At 37.5% G+C, this 16985-nt stretch overlaps 1 protein-coding gene across 1 annotated transcript; it reads left to right on the top strand.

The window, feature by feature from the left end:
- The first annotated feature begins 14104 nt into the window (after nucleotides 1–14104).
- Nucleotides 14105–16766, top strand: LOC141338012 (uncharacterized). Its single transcript, XM_073843585.1, has 5 exons — nucleotides 14105–14483; nucleotides 15881–16174; nucleotides 16282–16395; nucleotides 16524–16585; nucleotides 16719–16766. Exons 1-5 carry the CDS (start codon nucleotides 14294–14296, stop codon nucleotides 16764–16766), a joined length of 708 nt encoding a protein of 235 aa, XP_073699686.1. The 5' UTR covers nucleotides 14105–14293.
- The last annotated feature ends 219 nt before the right edge of the window (nucleotides 16767–16985 follow it).

The following is a 16985-nucleotide window of genomic DNA, read 5'->3' as shown; positions in this document are numbered from 1 at the left end:
GACAACCTCCACCTGTCAACTGTAAAATGCAAATAACGAACAGGATATGTTCACAGGATATGCAGCTATATATTAGTAGAAGAAGTGTGGAGAAAAAACAGCAGCAGAAACAATATTCAATGATCCAATTCCACGCTTTGAATATTTTTGCACAGTGGCTGCACACTGCATATAGAATTGCAACTAAAAACTTTAAATACAATGACAGGGGACAATTATGTCATTGTCAAAAACACGAGAAAATATGGACCACAAAAACTTCAGTGTAAAAATGCAATATTACCAGTATCAGTAGTAAAAAAGTTAATTCAATACCTGTATTATCAACAATGGTAAGGACATCTTTACTATTTCTTTAATGTGACAGGTTTTTAATGGTAAAATACATTCTCCTAACCCAGTTTGTTGTTTATTGAATAGTAGTATGCCATTCTTGCCATACTATACCATGCATTTACAAATGCTTTTACTTATTTACATATTTAATATACCTATTTACATATTCAAATGTTTAAGGTGAAACGAGTTTTCAAGCATCAAAAACAGCTTGTAATAGAGATTTGAACTACTGCAGTCGTGCTGGATTCGGCAAAATAAAATGAATCGCGGGACTCCAGCAAAATAAAAATATCTAAACAAAATATCTAAAAACAAAACAATAAAATGTTATTCATCTAATGCACAAAAGCAGCAAGAACATCATAAATATGATCAGTAAGCGCAAGAAAAGGCCGTTTCGATTTAAACAATAGCTGCGTGCGCAATGTAGCCTAAGCGGTGGTGTTTAAATAGAATCCACTGACTGCTCAAAGGTTTTTGCGCAGTGCTGAATTTTGCGTGCTCACGAATTAGGACAGACAAAGTGTAAATATTGCGAAAGATTAATTGTGCATAGCCTAATATCCATTGTGTTATAAGAGCTTTCTGAGATCGCATGTAGCCTACTGAGATGTCCGCTTTAAAGGAGCTTTGTTTGTTTGTATTCTGCTATGGATGCACGCAGTAGCTCTTTTCTGTTAAGACTAACAGTGTTTTGTGAATGTTGATGCTTAGCCTAAATAACAAAAATTTTATCCGGAGTGTTTATGCTGGGGACACAATCTTGCCGAAGCAGGGCAGAAAAATCCGTCCCGCGTAGATCTCTACTTTGAACTGTTGTACTTTTTAATACATTAGAATGTGTCCTGTTTAATTAAATTGTTGTTGCTGTTGTTATTGCTTTATTTGACAAGCTTGTTACCAAACAGGTCATAGATGGAATAAACCATTTAGAAGTAATAAAGGCAATAAAGCTTTTTTAGGAGCTGTAGCGCTATAGGTTGATTCTAAGTTTGCATGCTTCATGCTTCTTTAGAGTCATGTGTCACATGTGCTCACGAATAGTATTTTCAAATAATCTACAATATTTAACGTTTCAATCGAGAGCAGTGTTCCTAGAGGCAAAATTGTTTAGAATGAGGAGATATTAATAGTGTGTGCATTTGTAGGGTTAAAAAAAATGCAATCATTTACACACCTGAAATAACACAATGGTGTCCCCAGGTGGCTATTTATTTATATTTCCAACAAGGCCTCTACAGGGTCGTTGCAACATTAGTCAAACAAGCTCAGTGAGTTTCGTTCCAGTCGACCTTGGTTAACCTTAGCTGTGTATGAAAATTCCCCCAATACCCTCAACAGCAGAAAGGAAAACAGAACTACATAGAGAGAAATAGCGCAGACAATAAAAACAAATATAGTTGCCACATATAATCGCATAACATAGTCACAAGATGTAACGGATATAGAGTAAAGTGTTGAAATATGTTATAACCCAATGTAATATTAGCTTACTTATTTCTGATAACACACACACACACACACACACACACACACACAATCATAGAGAACTGCAAGTAAAAACGGCAAATCTAGTGCGCAGTGCTTTAGCGATTAGCCAATAGTAATTTTTTGCTTTCTAAAACATTAGAAAAGGTAGACCAGAAAATCTTTAAGATAGTAAGTCATAAAGAAAGCTGTAATATTACCAAACGTCAGCACACCATCAAAACATTGAAAACATCCATTCAGATATGTCAATCACTTTCTATAACCAATAGCATGAGTTTGGGGCATGTCTACAGCAGGTGGAGCCAGAGGGTGTGTAGTCTTGACCATGACTGGCTTGTTAAAAATTACAGATGTTGTTTCTAAAGTGAAAGACAAAATTCTGTATATTTAGACCTTCAAAGATGAAACAGATTAGGAAGACTTCAAAGCAACTTTATGATGAAATGTGGACAATGGACACTTCACTTAAGCATTATCATGTACCCATTCAGAATGACAAATGTCTCCGGTTACAGTGTTTACTCTGACGTGGCCATGGTAGACTATCTTAAATAGCATTGGTGCCAGCCAACTTTTTACTGTTCAGACAAACACCTGTAATGTTTGGGGGAGGTGCAATGTGCAAAAGGTGCATTTGTGAAACCACATACTTTACCTTCAAGCCAACTAAAATAACAATCAGTCCAGAAAAAAAGATGCATCAATAATTAGTACTTTCTTTAATCAAACAACAAAGCCAAAACTAGACTGCTGATATACCTAACATTTTAAATATTCATATAGCAGCACTGAATGTAAAAATGTCACTGAAAAAATGAAACTTGCATATTTTGCTGATTATTGCTGCTGAAAATGGTCAATTATTGTCATCTTTTGGGCTGTAATAAACGGTCAGACTGGGAAAAAACATTTGGAGTTAGAGATTGACAAAAGTTATAACAAATCAAAGAGAACGGTGTGAAAGACTGTATGAGGAAAGAAGTTGTTTGTGGTTGGCCAAACTGAATCTGGATTTCCAGGGCAAGAATCTTGACAACATTTGTATTTGTTTTTTATCATTTCTGTTCAGGTAGGTGAAACATTAGGCTATGATTACGCTTCAGTTAATACTTTAGTAAAATTCAGTGATTCAAGTGTTACTTGAAACCGTATGTTACTGTCTGTATATTATATCTTGCTTTTATGAATTTTTATGAATTTTACTTTATATTAAATTCTCTAATCTGTATCTTAACAGCACATTATATCACTTGTTTTGATTTGGTTAGATGTTTTATGCTTTTGTTTGTAGCTTTAATGGTGTGTTCACACGGGGCGCAAGCGTCAACGCTTAACGGAAGGCGTGGCTGACGTCATGGTCATAGCAGCGTCAGCCAATAAAATGCTGCTCTTGAACAAGATGAACGTGATTGGCTGCCGCCTAGTCTCAGCCTCAGACGTCACGCCCACGGAACGTTGGCTAAACGTCTGATGCATATGGTACACTTAACTGGAAACACTTCAGGAATGTCGAAGTCGTCATCTGATTAGTTGAATTTGACCGGATTTCCGGGAGACGCGAGTGTCGGGTTTATTGACGGTCCGCCGGGAAACAAAGCGCAGACTGGTTTACTCGGCGTTTTGCAAAAAGGTGCTTATGCAGACGCCGTTGTTGTTAAACACATTTGCGACGTTCGCGAACAAATTACTGACTTACTGCTTGTTCTCCCTCTTCTTCGTTAACTTTCAATGCTGGTTATTTCAATGACTGACTTGTTGCATGCCAGTCAGTTGTTGTGGGGACATTTCTACGCCCCGAAACGTGACGCTGAACGAAACGAACTGTGATTGGTTGTTTGACATGTCGGTCAAACGGCCTTATAGGTGGGCCTTGGCCAATTAAAGCTGCCATGTATTCCAGACCTTAAGACGTCAGTCTGAAGGTCTGGCTACGCGAGACTAGCTGCCGCCTGGCCACTGTATTTGCATAGAGCGATCTGATTGGCTGACGCGGCGCTTCACTGGCGTTGCTCGCGGCAGAAGTTGAAAATTTCTCAACTTCTGCCGCGAGCAACGCGAGTGAAGCGCCGCCGACGGATCCACAATTCCTTTCGGCAAAGCTTGACGTCACCCATTCAAAGTCAATGGGAAGCGTTGACGCTTGCGCCCCGTGTGAACACACCGTTACGATGCGTTCACACTACAGCGTCAAATCCGCGCTCAGTGCCGCTGGCAACGCTACAACGCCACTGCTTTGGGGTGTGTCTAATTTAGAGCAGAGCACGCCTCTGAAAAACAATGTTTACACCCTATTTATGTTCCATTGTCTTCTTTTAACGGTGGTTCGAAAACTAAACTGTAGCATATAATGAAAACATAACGTACATTTACTTTTGCTTGACTTTTTAAAATAATATGTGATTTCAGCTCAGTAATCCACCAGTTTCAGAAACACGCGTCATAATCTTGCCTTGCCTACTCTTCACAGCGATTGGTTGTTGCCTGCGTTTTGCGCTCGAAATTTGCATAAAGTTGAGGAATGCCCAACCTTTTGACGCTCTCAGCTGCTCTCAACGCTTTCTCCGTGCCGCTTCCAATCCCAAAATGCACCACGCGACCGTTTACGCGCAACTTCCATATGAATGAATTGAAAACGCTCGCTTCGCCCCGCTCGCTACGTGCCAGTGTGAACGCACCGTTAGGCATTAGTTGATTGAACATGATGCTGCTCCTTACAAATCTCTTAAAAATAAAGGCATATGACTAAGGAAATATGTATTATTAGAATAATAGGCTTTTGGGTACACTTATAACTGTCCAAATACCAAAGTTCTACTTTAAAAAAAATAAAAAATAAAAAATAAAAAAAACACAAAAAATTAATAATTATTGACCTAGAGAGTCCAGAGAATTGAGTTGAAAACCTAGGCCTAGTTCACGAAAGTAGTTTTTTCAAATAATCTCCAATCTTTAACGTTTCAACTGACAGCAGTGATCCTACAGGCAAAGTTGTTTAGAATAAGGAGATTTTTCATATGACATTAGTCTGGTGTGCATTTGTGGGGTAAAACAAAAGTGTAATATGCAATCATTTACACACCTGAAAAAAACGCAATGGCGCCCCCAGGTGGCCAATTTCTTTTAACTTTTTCACAGGCCTCTAGGTCCATCAGTCAAACAAGCTCAGTGAGTTTTGTTCGTGGACCTTGGTTAACCTTAGCTGTGTCTGAAAATTCCCTCAATACCCTCAACAGCAGAAAGGAAAACAGAACTATATAGAGATAAATAGTGCAGGCAATAAAAACCAATAGTTGCCCACATATAATTGCATAAAGTCACAAGATGTAGGCTAATGTGTACACAAACACACACACACACACATTTTAAATACACACATGCTCCACCTGTCATGAGTGAGACATGTTTTAATAATATCTTATGAACACACAAAGATTTTTCAAATTCATTTCCATCTTTCAGAAAGAAGGAAGAAACTTTTTTTTTTCCTTTCCTGATGTAAAGGTAAGGAACACAAAAAGTAAAGTGTCTATAAATATTCTGCCAGGAGAGCAAGAAACACAATATTTGTCTAAAAAACAAACAAACAGCTTAACTACATTGTGTCTAGTTTCATGCAATACACAGAATAAATACTCTCCGTAAAAAATGTCACCAACTACCTGATATTTTTAAAGTCACATTAATATGCTAAACAGTTGTAAATAAGGTTGGTCGATTTCTTCAAATAGCGCCGTTTCAGCTCCACTTCTGTCCATCATTTCCTAATTCTCTTTAGTGTCTCTTTTACAGAAAGTATCAAAATTATAAATGACATTAGATTAGTTTATAAGCAGTCTCGTCCTGAGTCTGATTTAACGTCATGCCGAATCCCTTAAGCAATGTCTTTCGGATTCTGTGGCGACTTATTAACATCATTCTCCTATAAGAAAACACAGATTCAAAAAATAGTAAGATTAATGAGGAGGACCGTCGATTGGTAATTCATATATCCTGTTAAAACAGTTGTATTTAATACTTACATTTTCTTTAATTGTGGTTTATATTTCTTCTGACGGCAGTAAATCACACCAGCAGTTGCAGTCGCAACCATCAGCAGAAAAACAACAACAACACATATTCCCACTGCAGGAACTGAAGACAGTTGGTCATTATTACTACAGAGTGATCGATAGTCAATCTAGTATTTAAAGGGGTCATCGGGTGTGAACTTTTACATGTTGTTTGAACATTAAAGTGTGTTGGTAGTTTGTGTACACAACCACCCTACAATGATAAAAATCCACAGAGTGGTATTTTTTTAATGTATATATTTAAAAGTAATATCCCCTTTTTCATCCTCAGCTTCTTGTCGTTGTGACGAAACACAGTTGATTGACATGAGCGTCTTACCTTAGCCCCGCCCTCACCGAGCTGAAACAGACTCATGGGTAGAGGAAGACTCTTATTGAGTGCTCGAGGTGTTCTGTTGTTAGATGTAATAATGAGCAAAGCAGTAGTCATTTACTACCGACATCTAAGCCGCTGAAGACGCAGAGAGGTTTAACGTTACTTTCGTTTTTAAATAGAAAGCTGCAATCCCGATCTAAATATGCATCTATCTTCGTGTGAATCATTTGTGATGTAGCTTCACCCACAGCAGAAGGGAGTATACGTTTTTTTTTTTTTATGCATCTTTGTAAATGGGCTTTCTTAATAATGAGCATGTTGGCAAGTTTCGCCGAAAAAGGTCTTTACTGTTTCTAAAGTAAACATAATCCCAGAGAGGGGCGGGGTGAGCGGTAGCATTTAAAGGGGCCATGTCTTATTATGAGCTGAAATTTTGCAGAGCTGATGTTGACAAGGTAAAAGGGTGTTTTTACACTTCTATTGGAAATTTTTAACCAAAGGATGTTAGAGACATTTCATTAAGACCCTAAAGAATCATAAGAACTTGGGCAATGGGCTTTCGATGACCCCTTTAAGAATATCTTGTACTCATGTTTACACCTTTCTATTTTGGTCATCAGTTGTAAAATGCTGTTTTAACAAATATATGTTAATAACATGAGTCAAAGTTCACTTATTTGAAGAGTTCACAACCAAACACTTATTTGGCTGATCTAAAAACACTTAACTAAATTTCTCAAGTGAAGATGCATTGAATTACTGTATATACTCACAAAAAACTGTGACGGTGAATCTCCTCAGTCTAGTGATACAAAAGCTTCTGCTACTAATGACAATCTGAAGTTCATAAAGTCCAGAGTCTGTGATGTTGATGTTTGTGATGATTAGAGAACCAGCCTGATCCAGCTTTACTCTATCTCTGAATCTCTCAGTAGCATTATTTCTCTGTTTATCTGTACAGATTTTAATCTGATGTCCAATTATTTCACTGATTACAAAGCCATTAAAGTACCACTTCATGAAATAATTTGTTTTAGTCGTTTCACCAGATTCTAAAGTGATAGATTTTCTGTCCATAACATGTCTCACTTGATTTTGTTCAGCAGCAGAAACACCTGAGAAAAAAAAAAATAATAATAATTTTGTCAACTTCATCTGAACCTGACTGCAGCTTCTTATGAAAAGCATTGAATGTTAAAACTAACAGCTTGCCAGTGGAAATGGCTTAAGGCTATTTACAACAAAGATAATAACAATGAAGATTCAGATCTAAAAAAACAACAACTTTTAGATAGATAAAATAATGTTAGTAAATAACATTTATTAACAATAAAAACATTGGCAAGCAATCAGTATTGATCCTGCTAAACAAGCTCCACCATTTAAAGCAGTAAATGACAAACCTTCAGTTCTTGTGCATTGCTGTGAACACTAATACTGTATAGCTGTTGTTATAGTTATTGTCTTAGTTTGAATGGTACTTTAGTTCATTTAAAATAAGCTGTTTAATAATGTATTGCAGGGTCTTTCAATGTTTTTAGAGCATGGACCCCTTAGGCAAAAGAGGCATGGAGCATTAATAGAAACCAACCAATTATTTTATGTTGAATGCCATTGTCTGTATATTACTTTTCAGTGTTAAAATGGAGTTTTTGCATCATAATAAGCATGCATGTTGCTTTTAAGAACCACAATTCAGTAGTTGTCCACGGCTAATGCATTTGCAGAGACAGATTTTAAACTTTACCAGTCAGAAGGACAATTAAACATTTAGCTGAACTTTAGGTTCATGTTGGTTAAAATTCACATTTTCATTTTTCTATCAAATCGACAATCCAGAATCACTGAGGATTTGAAATTAGTGAGTGTTTTTAGTAAAATGCAGATGTAATGTGTTAGCAACATTACAACACTAAACATTCCTTAAATTACTCACCATTGACAGTAACATTGAAGATTGTTTTACTGCTGTCATTGCTGCTGTTGATCTGTAGTTTGTAACATCCAGAGTCTGTGGTTCTGATGTCTCTGATGGTCAGAAATCCAGTCTGGTTGTCCAACTTCAGCCTGTCTCTGAATCTCTCAGTGTCATTATCACACTGAACATCTGTACAGATATGATTGAGATTTCCACTGACTTGAGCGATGCAAGTGTCATTAAAATACCAGCTAATATAATTTTGTTGGTTTGTTTTAACATTGGTGTGAAAAATTACTGAATCAGCCTCTTTCAGTGACAACAACACTTCATCTGTACCATCACCAGATGCACCTGAAGAACAAACAGTTAGCATAAGCCAAGCAAAATATACAATAGTGCTGATATTTTTTATATATATATATATATATATATATATAACAAAGATGTTGAGTAGAGAAATATTCCTGGATTCAAAACATGCAAACAGACAGCATAAGACATATTTACATTTAATCATCAGATAAACATATACATGAGTCACACAGATAATTTCCATCAATACATGATATCCAAACGTTAGATCATTCCTCCACTCCAGAAATATCAGATCCAGCCCCGGATACCAGATCCTGTCAGAAAATATCTGTTTTGTGTGGTAACAGAACAACTAGTGAGCCAAATTGTCTAATACTATAAAACCTCATAACAGCAAGTATTTTCTGGTACCCAAAACTTTATTAACTCCATTAATAGTCTTCTCTCAGCCAAGAACTTGACTGAGTAAACCCAAAAAACAGAAGTAGGGCATCAAAGTAATATGATAAAAAGGGGCAGAGTTCATTGAATGATCTTAGTTGCATCAGATCGGTAAAGCCCTGCACGTTCCTTAAATATCTCACAGATATCAGTGCAAGATTGTAACAGATAAAGTTCTTACCGTTGTCGAATAAAAACAAGATGACTGCGGGCAAAATAAGAAGAAGCTTCATTTTTCATCACTTTTCTCTTCAGAAAATTAATCTGGATTCATGCTGTTCTTCTGCTTTATTGGCTTTAGTTCAAGTGAAAGTGACATCAAGGGAAGGAAGACAGGAAGGACCTTTTTATCAGTCGTTTCATGACATGTAACCCACAGCACCCACAGCTGATTGACTCCTCCCTACAAACACACAAACAGAAAACACACAAAATAGAAAACAAGACAACCCCCACCTATGAACTGGAAAATGCGAATGAGGATACAAAAGCTAGGCAATTATAGTATACATGTTGTATTAAGCTGTGTTTAAGCATATGCAACCAAGTACAAGTTTGGAAAAAACAGCAGCAAAAAAAAAATAAAAAAAAATCAAATATTGTCATTCCATGCTTTGGGTAGTTTTACACACTGGCCACAAAACGCACACAGAATTGCGAGTAAAAAGAGAAAATCTAGTAAAAAGGTGTCACGTGAATGATCTGTTATAGTTTAGTTCCTGTTTGCCCTTATTTGGTTCTGTTCCTTTATTCATTAGTCAATTATTCATTAGGTCCACACCTGTGTCCCTTCACCCTCATTACATCCCCTGTGTTTATTAGCCCGATGTTTTCCTCAGTTGCCTTTCATATTGTTTTCATGTTTATCTCCTGGATTGTCTTGTCTTTAGATTTATTAAAGGAAAAAAAAATCAGGAAATCGGTCAATCACTTCATGGCTCAACCAATAGTATGGATTTGTGGCGTGCTTACTGCAGCAGGCAGAGCCAAGGTGCGTTTAGACACATCTTTACTGATGCCTTACATTGGCAAGTACATTCAACTTCAGTTACAGAAATGAAAGACTAAATTCACTAGACCTTCAAAGATTAAACAGGTCATGAACATACCAAAGTGAACGTGGCATTATAATGAATCATTATGGTATTGCAAGTGTATCAGTTTACAATGTTTACTTTGATGTGCCCAGTAAGACTCAAACAGATTTGGTGCCTAGATATTTAACTGTTAAGACAAGCATCGGATGCACCTGTAGAAACTGCACAATGTTTGAGTAGAGGAGGTGCACTGTGCAAAAGGTGCATTTGTGAAACCACATACTTCACCCTTAAGTCAACTAAAAAGACAGTCAGTCCAGAAAGAGATTCATCATAAATCTGAGCTTGCGAGGAAATCTGTTGCACCTTGTAAATGACTTACCTGTTGACTTACCTGGTCCATCTCTGAGATACAGGACAGAAGGCAAACAGAAAGACAGGGTCTAAAGCAGAGGTGGTGAACTCTGGTCCTGGAGAGCTGCAGACTTCAGCTTCAACCCTGATAAAACCTCACATGCCTATAGCTTTTCAAAAGCTCTTCAGACATTGATTAGCTTGTTCAGATGTGTTTGATTAGAATTTGGAGCTGAACTCTGCAGGACTGCGGCTCTCCAGTTCCGAAGTTTGTCAACCCTGGTCTAAAGCACGAGACATACCAAGCTGACTGTCAGCCATCGAGTGGTTTTAGTTTTTTCAGTGTGTTCTGCACCATTGGATTTAGTCCAGGGCTGGTCCAGAAGAGCCACAGTTCTGCAGACTTCAGCTTCAACAGGCAGGCTTTTAAAAATAGGCTTGTTCGAGATACATCGGGGCCACACAAACTGATCAGTGTATATTGCTCTGGCGATACTCTGATTGCATATCTGGTTTGAGCAGCGCCGATGCATCTTGAACAAGCCTAATGGCTTCTTTTCAAACTGCAGAAGTGGATGGTCCACCTACTGATGTCATTGGTTCACTTGTTCGAGACCAGCAAAGTTTTGGGGCCAGTTCGGACCCGGGATCTGGGCATTAGCCCAGAATATTTTTGAGGCCCAGTTCCTAAATGGACTTGGAAAAGTGGTATGTTTGAATGCTGAAAACAGACTACTGCCACCTGCTGGTGTGGGAGAGTTATGTTTTCTCATGCAACTACAAAGCATGCATGCTTGTTGGCTGTAGTCTGTCCAGTATGTTCTAGGGCAACTTTTTTTGCGAGACAACCTAAGACAACGCTGTAGTACAGGTGCCTACAGGTGACTGTCGACAAGTATACGGCTGCATGTAAGGAAATAACAGTCTATCATCAGGTATCAACTGTCAAAATTCATAATTCAAAAAGGGAAACTGAAACTAGGACTGCAGAGATACAAACTGTAAACAACGCACCGCTGACATATTATTTTCAGTGCTATGATATTGGGCCATCATTAAGCGTTTATAGGGTTGGTTTTTGTGGCGTGTTCCACACGTCGTCTCTCGTCTTGTTCACGTTGTGCTCAAAGGAGGCCCAACATCACAGCCCTAAATGTCGGTGGGTTTGAACACAATGTTTTTTAAAACTGCATAAAGCTACAGTAGCAGGAAAGAAAAAATCTGGTATATTATTTAGCATTTTGTTAAGCTTTCAATCTGTGCAAGCTATCAACGACATGTGAAGTTAAGGCTCTAGTTTCAGTCTCTTACAATGATTTGACCGTTTTTGACTGTTTATGCTTTATGTCTTAGAACACTGTAAATCTGTTTTGTGAAGACATCAACTGTGCGGTTCAATAAAAGCAGGACAGGAACAAGACCCTTCACCTACAGACTAAACACGCATGTACAAGTACACACACTCCTCGTCTCTCATGAAACCGACCACAGCAGGTTTCAGTTTTACTCTGAAGATGTGCTGAGAAGATGTCACAACTGTGAGATGGGAGACATTATTAACATTTTTGCAGATTTTTCACTGAACAACGGAAGAAAATGTTACACGTGTTTGCTTTGTTCTGCTTGTGCTGGTGGCGTCTGATTGGTAAGTTATACAGTTATATATATTTTTGGGATTTATGTCAGTAGCTTGTTTCACAGATGTTAAAATTCATGGAATATAACGGACATTCCGGATTCTCTATTATTTCACCATCAAATTTAATGTTAGGCCCAGTTGTAGAATTGCATGTCCTTGGGGGACTTATTTAACTTGAAACTTAGCACATTATCTTGTGCTATTTGTTTTTATTCAGTACTTTAAAACTGTTTCACATAACAGATGTTGACATACAACCCCCATTTGAATATCTGATAACTGAGTTTAACCAACAAAAAACTGGGTCAAATGTTTCCGCACGTTTGATTATTCTACTTGATATACATGCTGTAAACTAGATTATCAAAAGTTGCAAACATTCACTGATGCTCAAGACAACACATTGCATTGCCATGTGGTGTAAACTTTTCAACAGGATGACTGTCACAGTGTGAGATGGCAGACATTATTAACTTTTTTTCAGACATTTCACGCAATTTGTGTAAACTGATTGGTGGATTGATTGTTTCGCTGAAAGGCCTTATTTTTTAGTACGACCCTTCAGAAGCAATTGTACATGAAATATTTACATGTTTCTTTAGATAATATGTGACCCTGGACCACAAAAAAGTAGTACGGGTATATTTGTAGCAATGGCCAAAAGTACATGGTATGTATCAAAATGATTAATTGGATATATTAAGTAAAGATCATGTTTCATGAATGTATTTTGTAAATTCATTACCGTAAATATGTCAAAACGTTATTTTTGGTTAGTAATATGCATATCTAAGATTGGTTAGACAACTTTAAAGGTGATTTTCCCAATATGTTTATATATTTTAATTATTATTATTATTATTATTTTTATTTGCACTCTCGGATTCCAGATTGTTTAAATATCTGTATCTCAGCCAAATATTGTCATATCCTAATAAACCATGCATCAATGACACGTTTATTTGTTTAGTTTTTCAGATGATGTATGCATCTAAATTTTAAAAATTTACCCTCATGACTGGTTTTGTGGTCCGGGGTCACATATGAGCAATTTACCCCAACAATACTATGGAACATTTTACACCCCCAAGGCCACATGCTCTATGTTGTAGGGGTGGGTGGATCGATTAATCTGCATACAAAATATCAGTCCTACAGTATAGTGTTTTTTGACCATCATTTTAGTTCTTGAGCAAAAATCTTGATCAGAAATCAAGTGACACTAAAGGCGTTTACATTGTCTCTCACACACACACACACACACACACACACACACACACACACACACACAGACACACACACACACACACACACACACACACACACACACACACACACACACACACAATGTTGGGTTTACATGTTTTATGGGGACATTCCATAGGCGTAATGGTTTTTATACTGTACAAACCGTACTTTCTATCGCCCTACACCTACCCTATACCTAAACCTAGCTCTCACAGGAGATTGTGCACACTTTTACTGCATCAAAAAAACTCATTGTGCATGATTTATAAGCCTGTTTCCTCATGGGGACCTGAGAAATGTCCCCACAAGGTCAAAATCTACTGGTATTCCTATCCTTGTGGGGTCCCCACAACGTGATGAATACCAGGTACACACACAGACACACACACACACACACACACACACACACACACACACACACACACACACACACACACACACATGTTGGGTTTACATGTTTTATGGGGACATTCCATAGGCGTAATGGTTTTTATACTGTACAAACCGTACTTTCTATCGCCCTACACCTACCCTACACCTAAACCTAGCCCTCACAGGAGATTGTGCATACTTTTACTTCATCAAAAAAACTCATTGTGCATGATTTATAAGCCTGTTTCCTCATGGGGACCTAAGATATGTCCCCACAAGGTCAAAATCTACTGGTATTCCTATCCTTGTGGGGACATTTGGTCCCCACAACGTGATGAATACCAGGTGCACACACACACACACACACACACACACACACACACACACACACACACACACACACACACACACTCACACACAACAATCAATGCATTTCTGTTGAACTTTGTTCAAAGAATTCTGGGGGGGGTGGGGGGGTGGTATTATTATTCCGGTTTCCACAGAAATATGAAGCAGCACAACAATTTTCAAAGGACAACAATAAGAACAAATAGCAGCAAATCAGTATATTATAATGATTTCTGAAGGATCAAGTGACACTTAAAAACTGTTTGTTCACCAGGTGTGTTTGGTGAGCCAGTGTCAGTGACGGAGGGAGATTCTGTTACTCTACACACTGATGCTATTCAAATACGTGAAGACGACGATATACTATGGAAATTTGGGGCTGAAAAGTCTCAAATAGCTAAAATGAAGAAAAAGAAGCAAATCTTCAACACATCAGATGTTCCTGATGGGAGATTCAGAAACAGACTGAAGCTGGACAATCAAACTGGATCTCTGACCATCACAAACATCACAAAGGAGCATGCTGGAGTTTATCAACTAGAAATAGCTGGGGCAAAAAAATCATCAAAAACGTTCAATGTTTCTGTTTATGGTGAGTAAAGATCCTTTGCCCTGGTCTGTACATATCTTGTTTTATTGAAGGAATATATAGTGTTTAATAATGTTGATTAAGGATGAGCGGTAGACATTGACAATCTACTTTTTAAGAGAATTTCAGAGACCGTGATTACTCAAGTCTTCATAAAAATGGCAGAACCACAGAAATGGCTTCCTACTAGATTAATGTGACTAGCTAAATGATATCATGTGTTTCTATTATGTGATTCCCGAACGAATCATGGGACACATTATCTGTATTTTCCGAAATGGCTGTATGAAAGAGGCTTAAGTTGACGTGCCAGTGGTCTTTTATATTAACGTTGTTCGGAAGCCTGTGGTTTGGTAAAAGGAGGGTGGGATGGTGGTTGGTGCTAGAGGTGGTGACTGAAGGTGGTGACTGAATAGATCGGAGATCACATTTTAATGGAAGTCACAGTGGCTTGTGAAAAGGCACAGCTACTTTATGAAGGCTGTGTGCATTTTACTGTGGATTGACTGTTTTGAAACTTATATGGTAGTTGCATAGTCCCTAGACCTCAGTTTTGACAATATGGGATCTTTAAAATGCATAGCAGTAAAAAATAAATAAATAATAAATCCTGCTTACTAAGCCGTCTTTATATGATTTAGCAGGGTTCACACATTTTTCCAGTGAACAACACATACACAATACAAAGAGAAAAATCACTCACTACTCTTGAATAAAGCACTTTTGTAGTTTTAATAAGAAACAAAGCATGCTTAACTATTACAGTGAAGACACTGTTTTGTTTTACGTTCAAATAATTACATTAAATTTCTGTAGTATTGCTAGACTACTTTAGACTTGCATAAAAGTATTCAGTATTTTTTTTACCCCTTTTTTTCATTATTTTTTTTTTCTGCTGTATTGCTGTCTTTGAATTAATTAATAATATAAAGTTTTGGACCCAGTCATAATCGTGTTAAATAATCGTGATTACAATTGACCAAAATAATCGTGATTATGACTTTTGCCAAAATCGAGCAGCCCTACTGGTAACTGACTAAAAGGTGATGTAGGTGCAAATCCTCTATTGTGCGACAAATCAAAACTTAGTTTTAGTTTCGATTTGAATAAAAGGATCATTGTAGTGCATGCCATTCCGTTCATTTAAAGTGGTGGGCTTTTGACACTCCTTCAAATGAATAAACTTTCATAACCTTTCTGGTTCTGTGTGGTGAAACAAGGTTCTTCAGATTATAAAAAGTTCAGAAAGAGAGTGTTCTTTAAAGATCCTTTGACTGAATGGTTCTTTGTAGAATCAAAAATGGTTCTTCTATGGCATCGCTGTGAAGAACTTTTTAAAGCACTTTTGATTTTAAGAGGGAGATTTATAATTTTTTTCTTTACTATTTAATGTCTTCTAGCTCGTCTGCCTGTTCCTGTTATCAGCAGTAACTCTCCAAACTGTTCTTCATCAGCATCACAGCAGAATTGTTCACTGCTGTGTTCAGTGTTGAATGTGAGTCGTGTGACTCTCTCCTGGTACAAAGGAAACAGTTTATTGTCCAGCATCAGTGTGTCTGATCTCAGCATCAGTCTCTCTCTACCTCTGGAGGTGGAATATCAGGATAAAAACACCTACAGCTGTGTGCTCAACAATCCCATTCGCAAACAGACTCAACATCTGGACATCAGCAAACTCTGTCACACATGTTCAGGTATGGCTGTGATGGTATGAATGTTTATCCATTGAGCGAATCTCTGTCTTTTGTTGTAGATCAGACTTATTCAATCAATTGACCATCTTTCTTTTACTATCCTTCAGTTCCTCATCCAGACTCTTCATCTCTGATAGTACTGATCTCGGCCGCTGCTGGTGGTGCTGCTGGATTTCTGTTCGTTGTAGCTGCAGTTGGGATCTTCTGCGTCTGCAGAAAATGTAAGAATTAGCTTAGGATATCAAACAGTTAATGCATATGTTGAAATATTTAGCTTTTGTAAGGCTTATATTTCATTTCAATATAAGATTGAAAGCATTGGCGTTTTAACCTGTGTTATGTCATGCAGTCCGGACACAGGGGAAAGACAGAACTCATTCAGCATTGTTTAAATCAACATCACGAAAAAAGGTAAGAAGGTGTGAGAAGATGCTGCAGTCACTCTGATTGCCTGCAATCAATTAAAGTCTGCATGCTCACTTGGATGTGACTTGGAAGTAAATCTGTTGCTCTTGATTGACTGATTTTATTTTTCTCTTTGCAGAAATCAACGGAGCAGCATGTGTATGCAAATTTTTCCCCAAAACAATGATCAAATACAGTTTACATTTTTAGTTTACATTTACGAATTCTCTGCCGGAATGTTTTTCTTCTGACTTTTTTTCTACGTCTTTTGTACATGCACTGTCATTATTATCTCTTGAAATTTTGCTGCTATGTGTAGCCTAGTTTAATTTAGTGGCTCACAAATAGCATAGCATTCAGAAACGTAATTAAATGTTTATTTTTTTTAACTTAACTCGCATAAAAC

The sequence above is a fragment of the Garra rufa genome, chromosome 7, assembly GCF_049309525.1.
Source record: "Garra rufa chromosome 7, GarRuf1.0, whole genome shotgun sequence".
Classification (NCBI taxonomy): domain Eukaryota; kingdom Metazoa; phylum Chordata; class Actinopteri; order Cypriniformes; family Cyprinidae; genus Garra; species Garra rufa.
The sequence above is the reverse complement of the archived record's forward strand: the minus strand, read 5'-3'. Positions and strand labels throughout refer to the sequence as shown.

Coding starts and splice junctions, on each gene's coding strand:
- LOC141338012 (XM_073843585.1), top strand. CDS start 14,294: ATGAAGAAAAAGAAGCAAATCTTCAACACATCAGATGTTCCTGATGGG. Junction 16,396..16,523: donor CTTCTGCGTCTGCAGAAAAT/GTAAGAATTAGC, acceptor TATGTCATGCAG/TCCGGACACAGGGGAAAGAC. Junction 16,586..16,718: donor AATCAACATCACGAAAAAAG/GTAAGAAGGTGT, acceptor TTCTCTTTGCAG/AAATCAACGGAGCAGCATGT.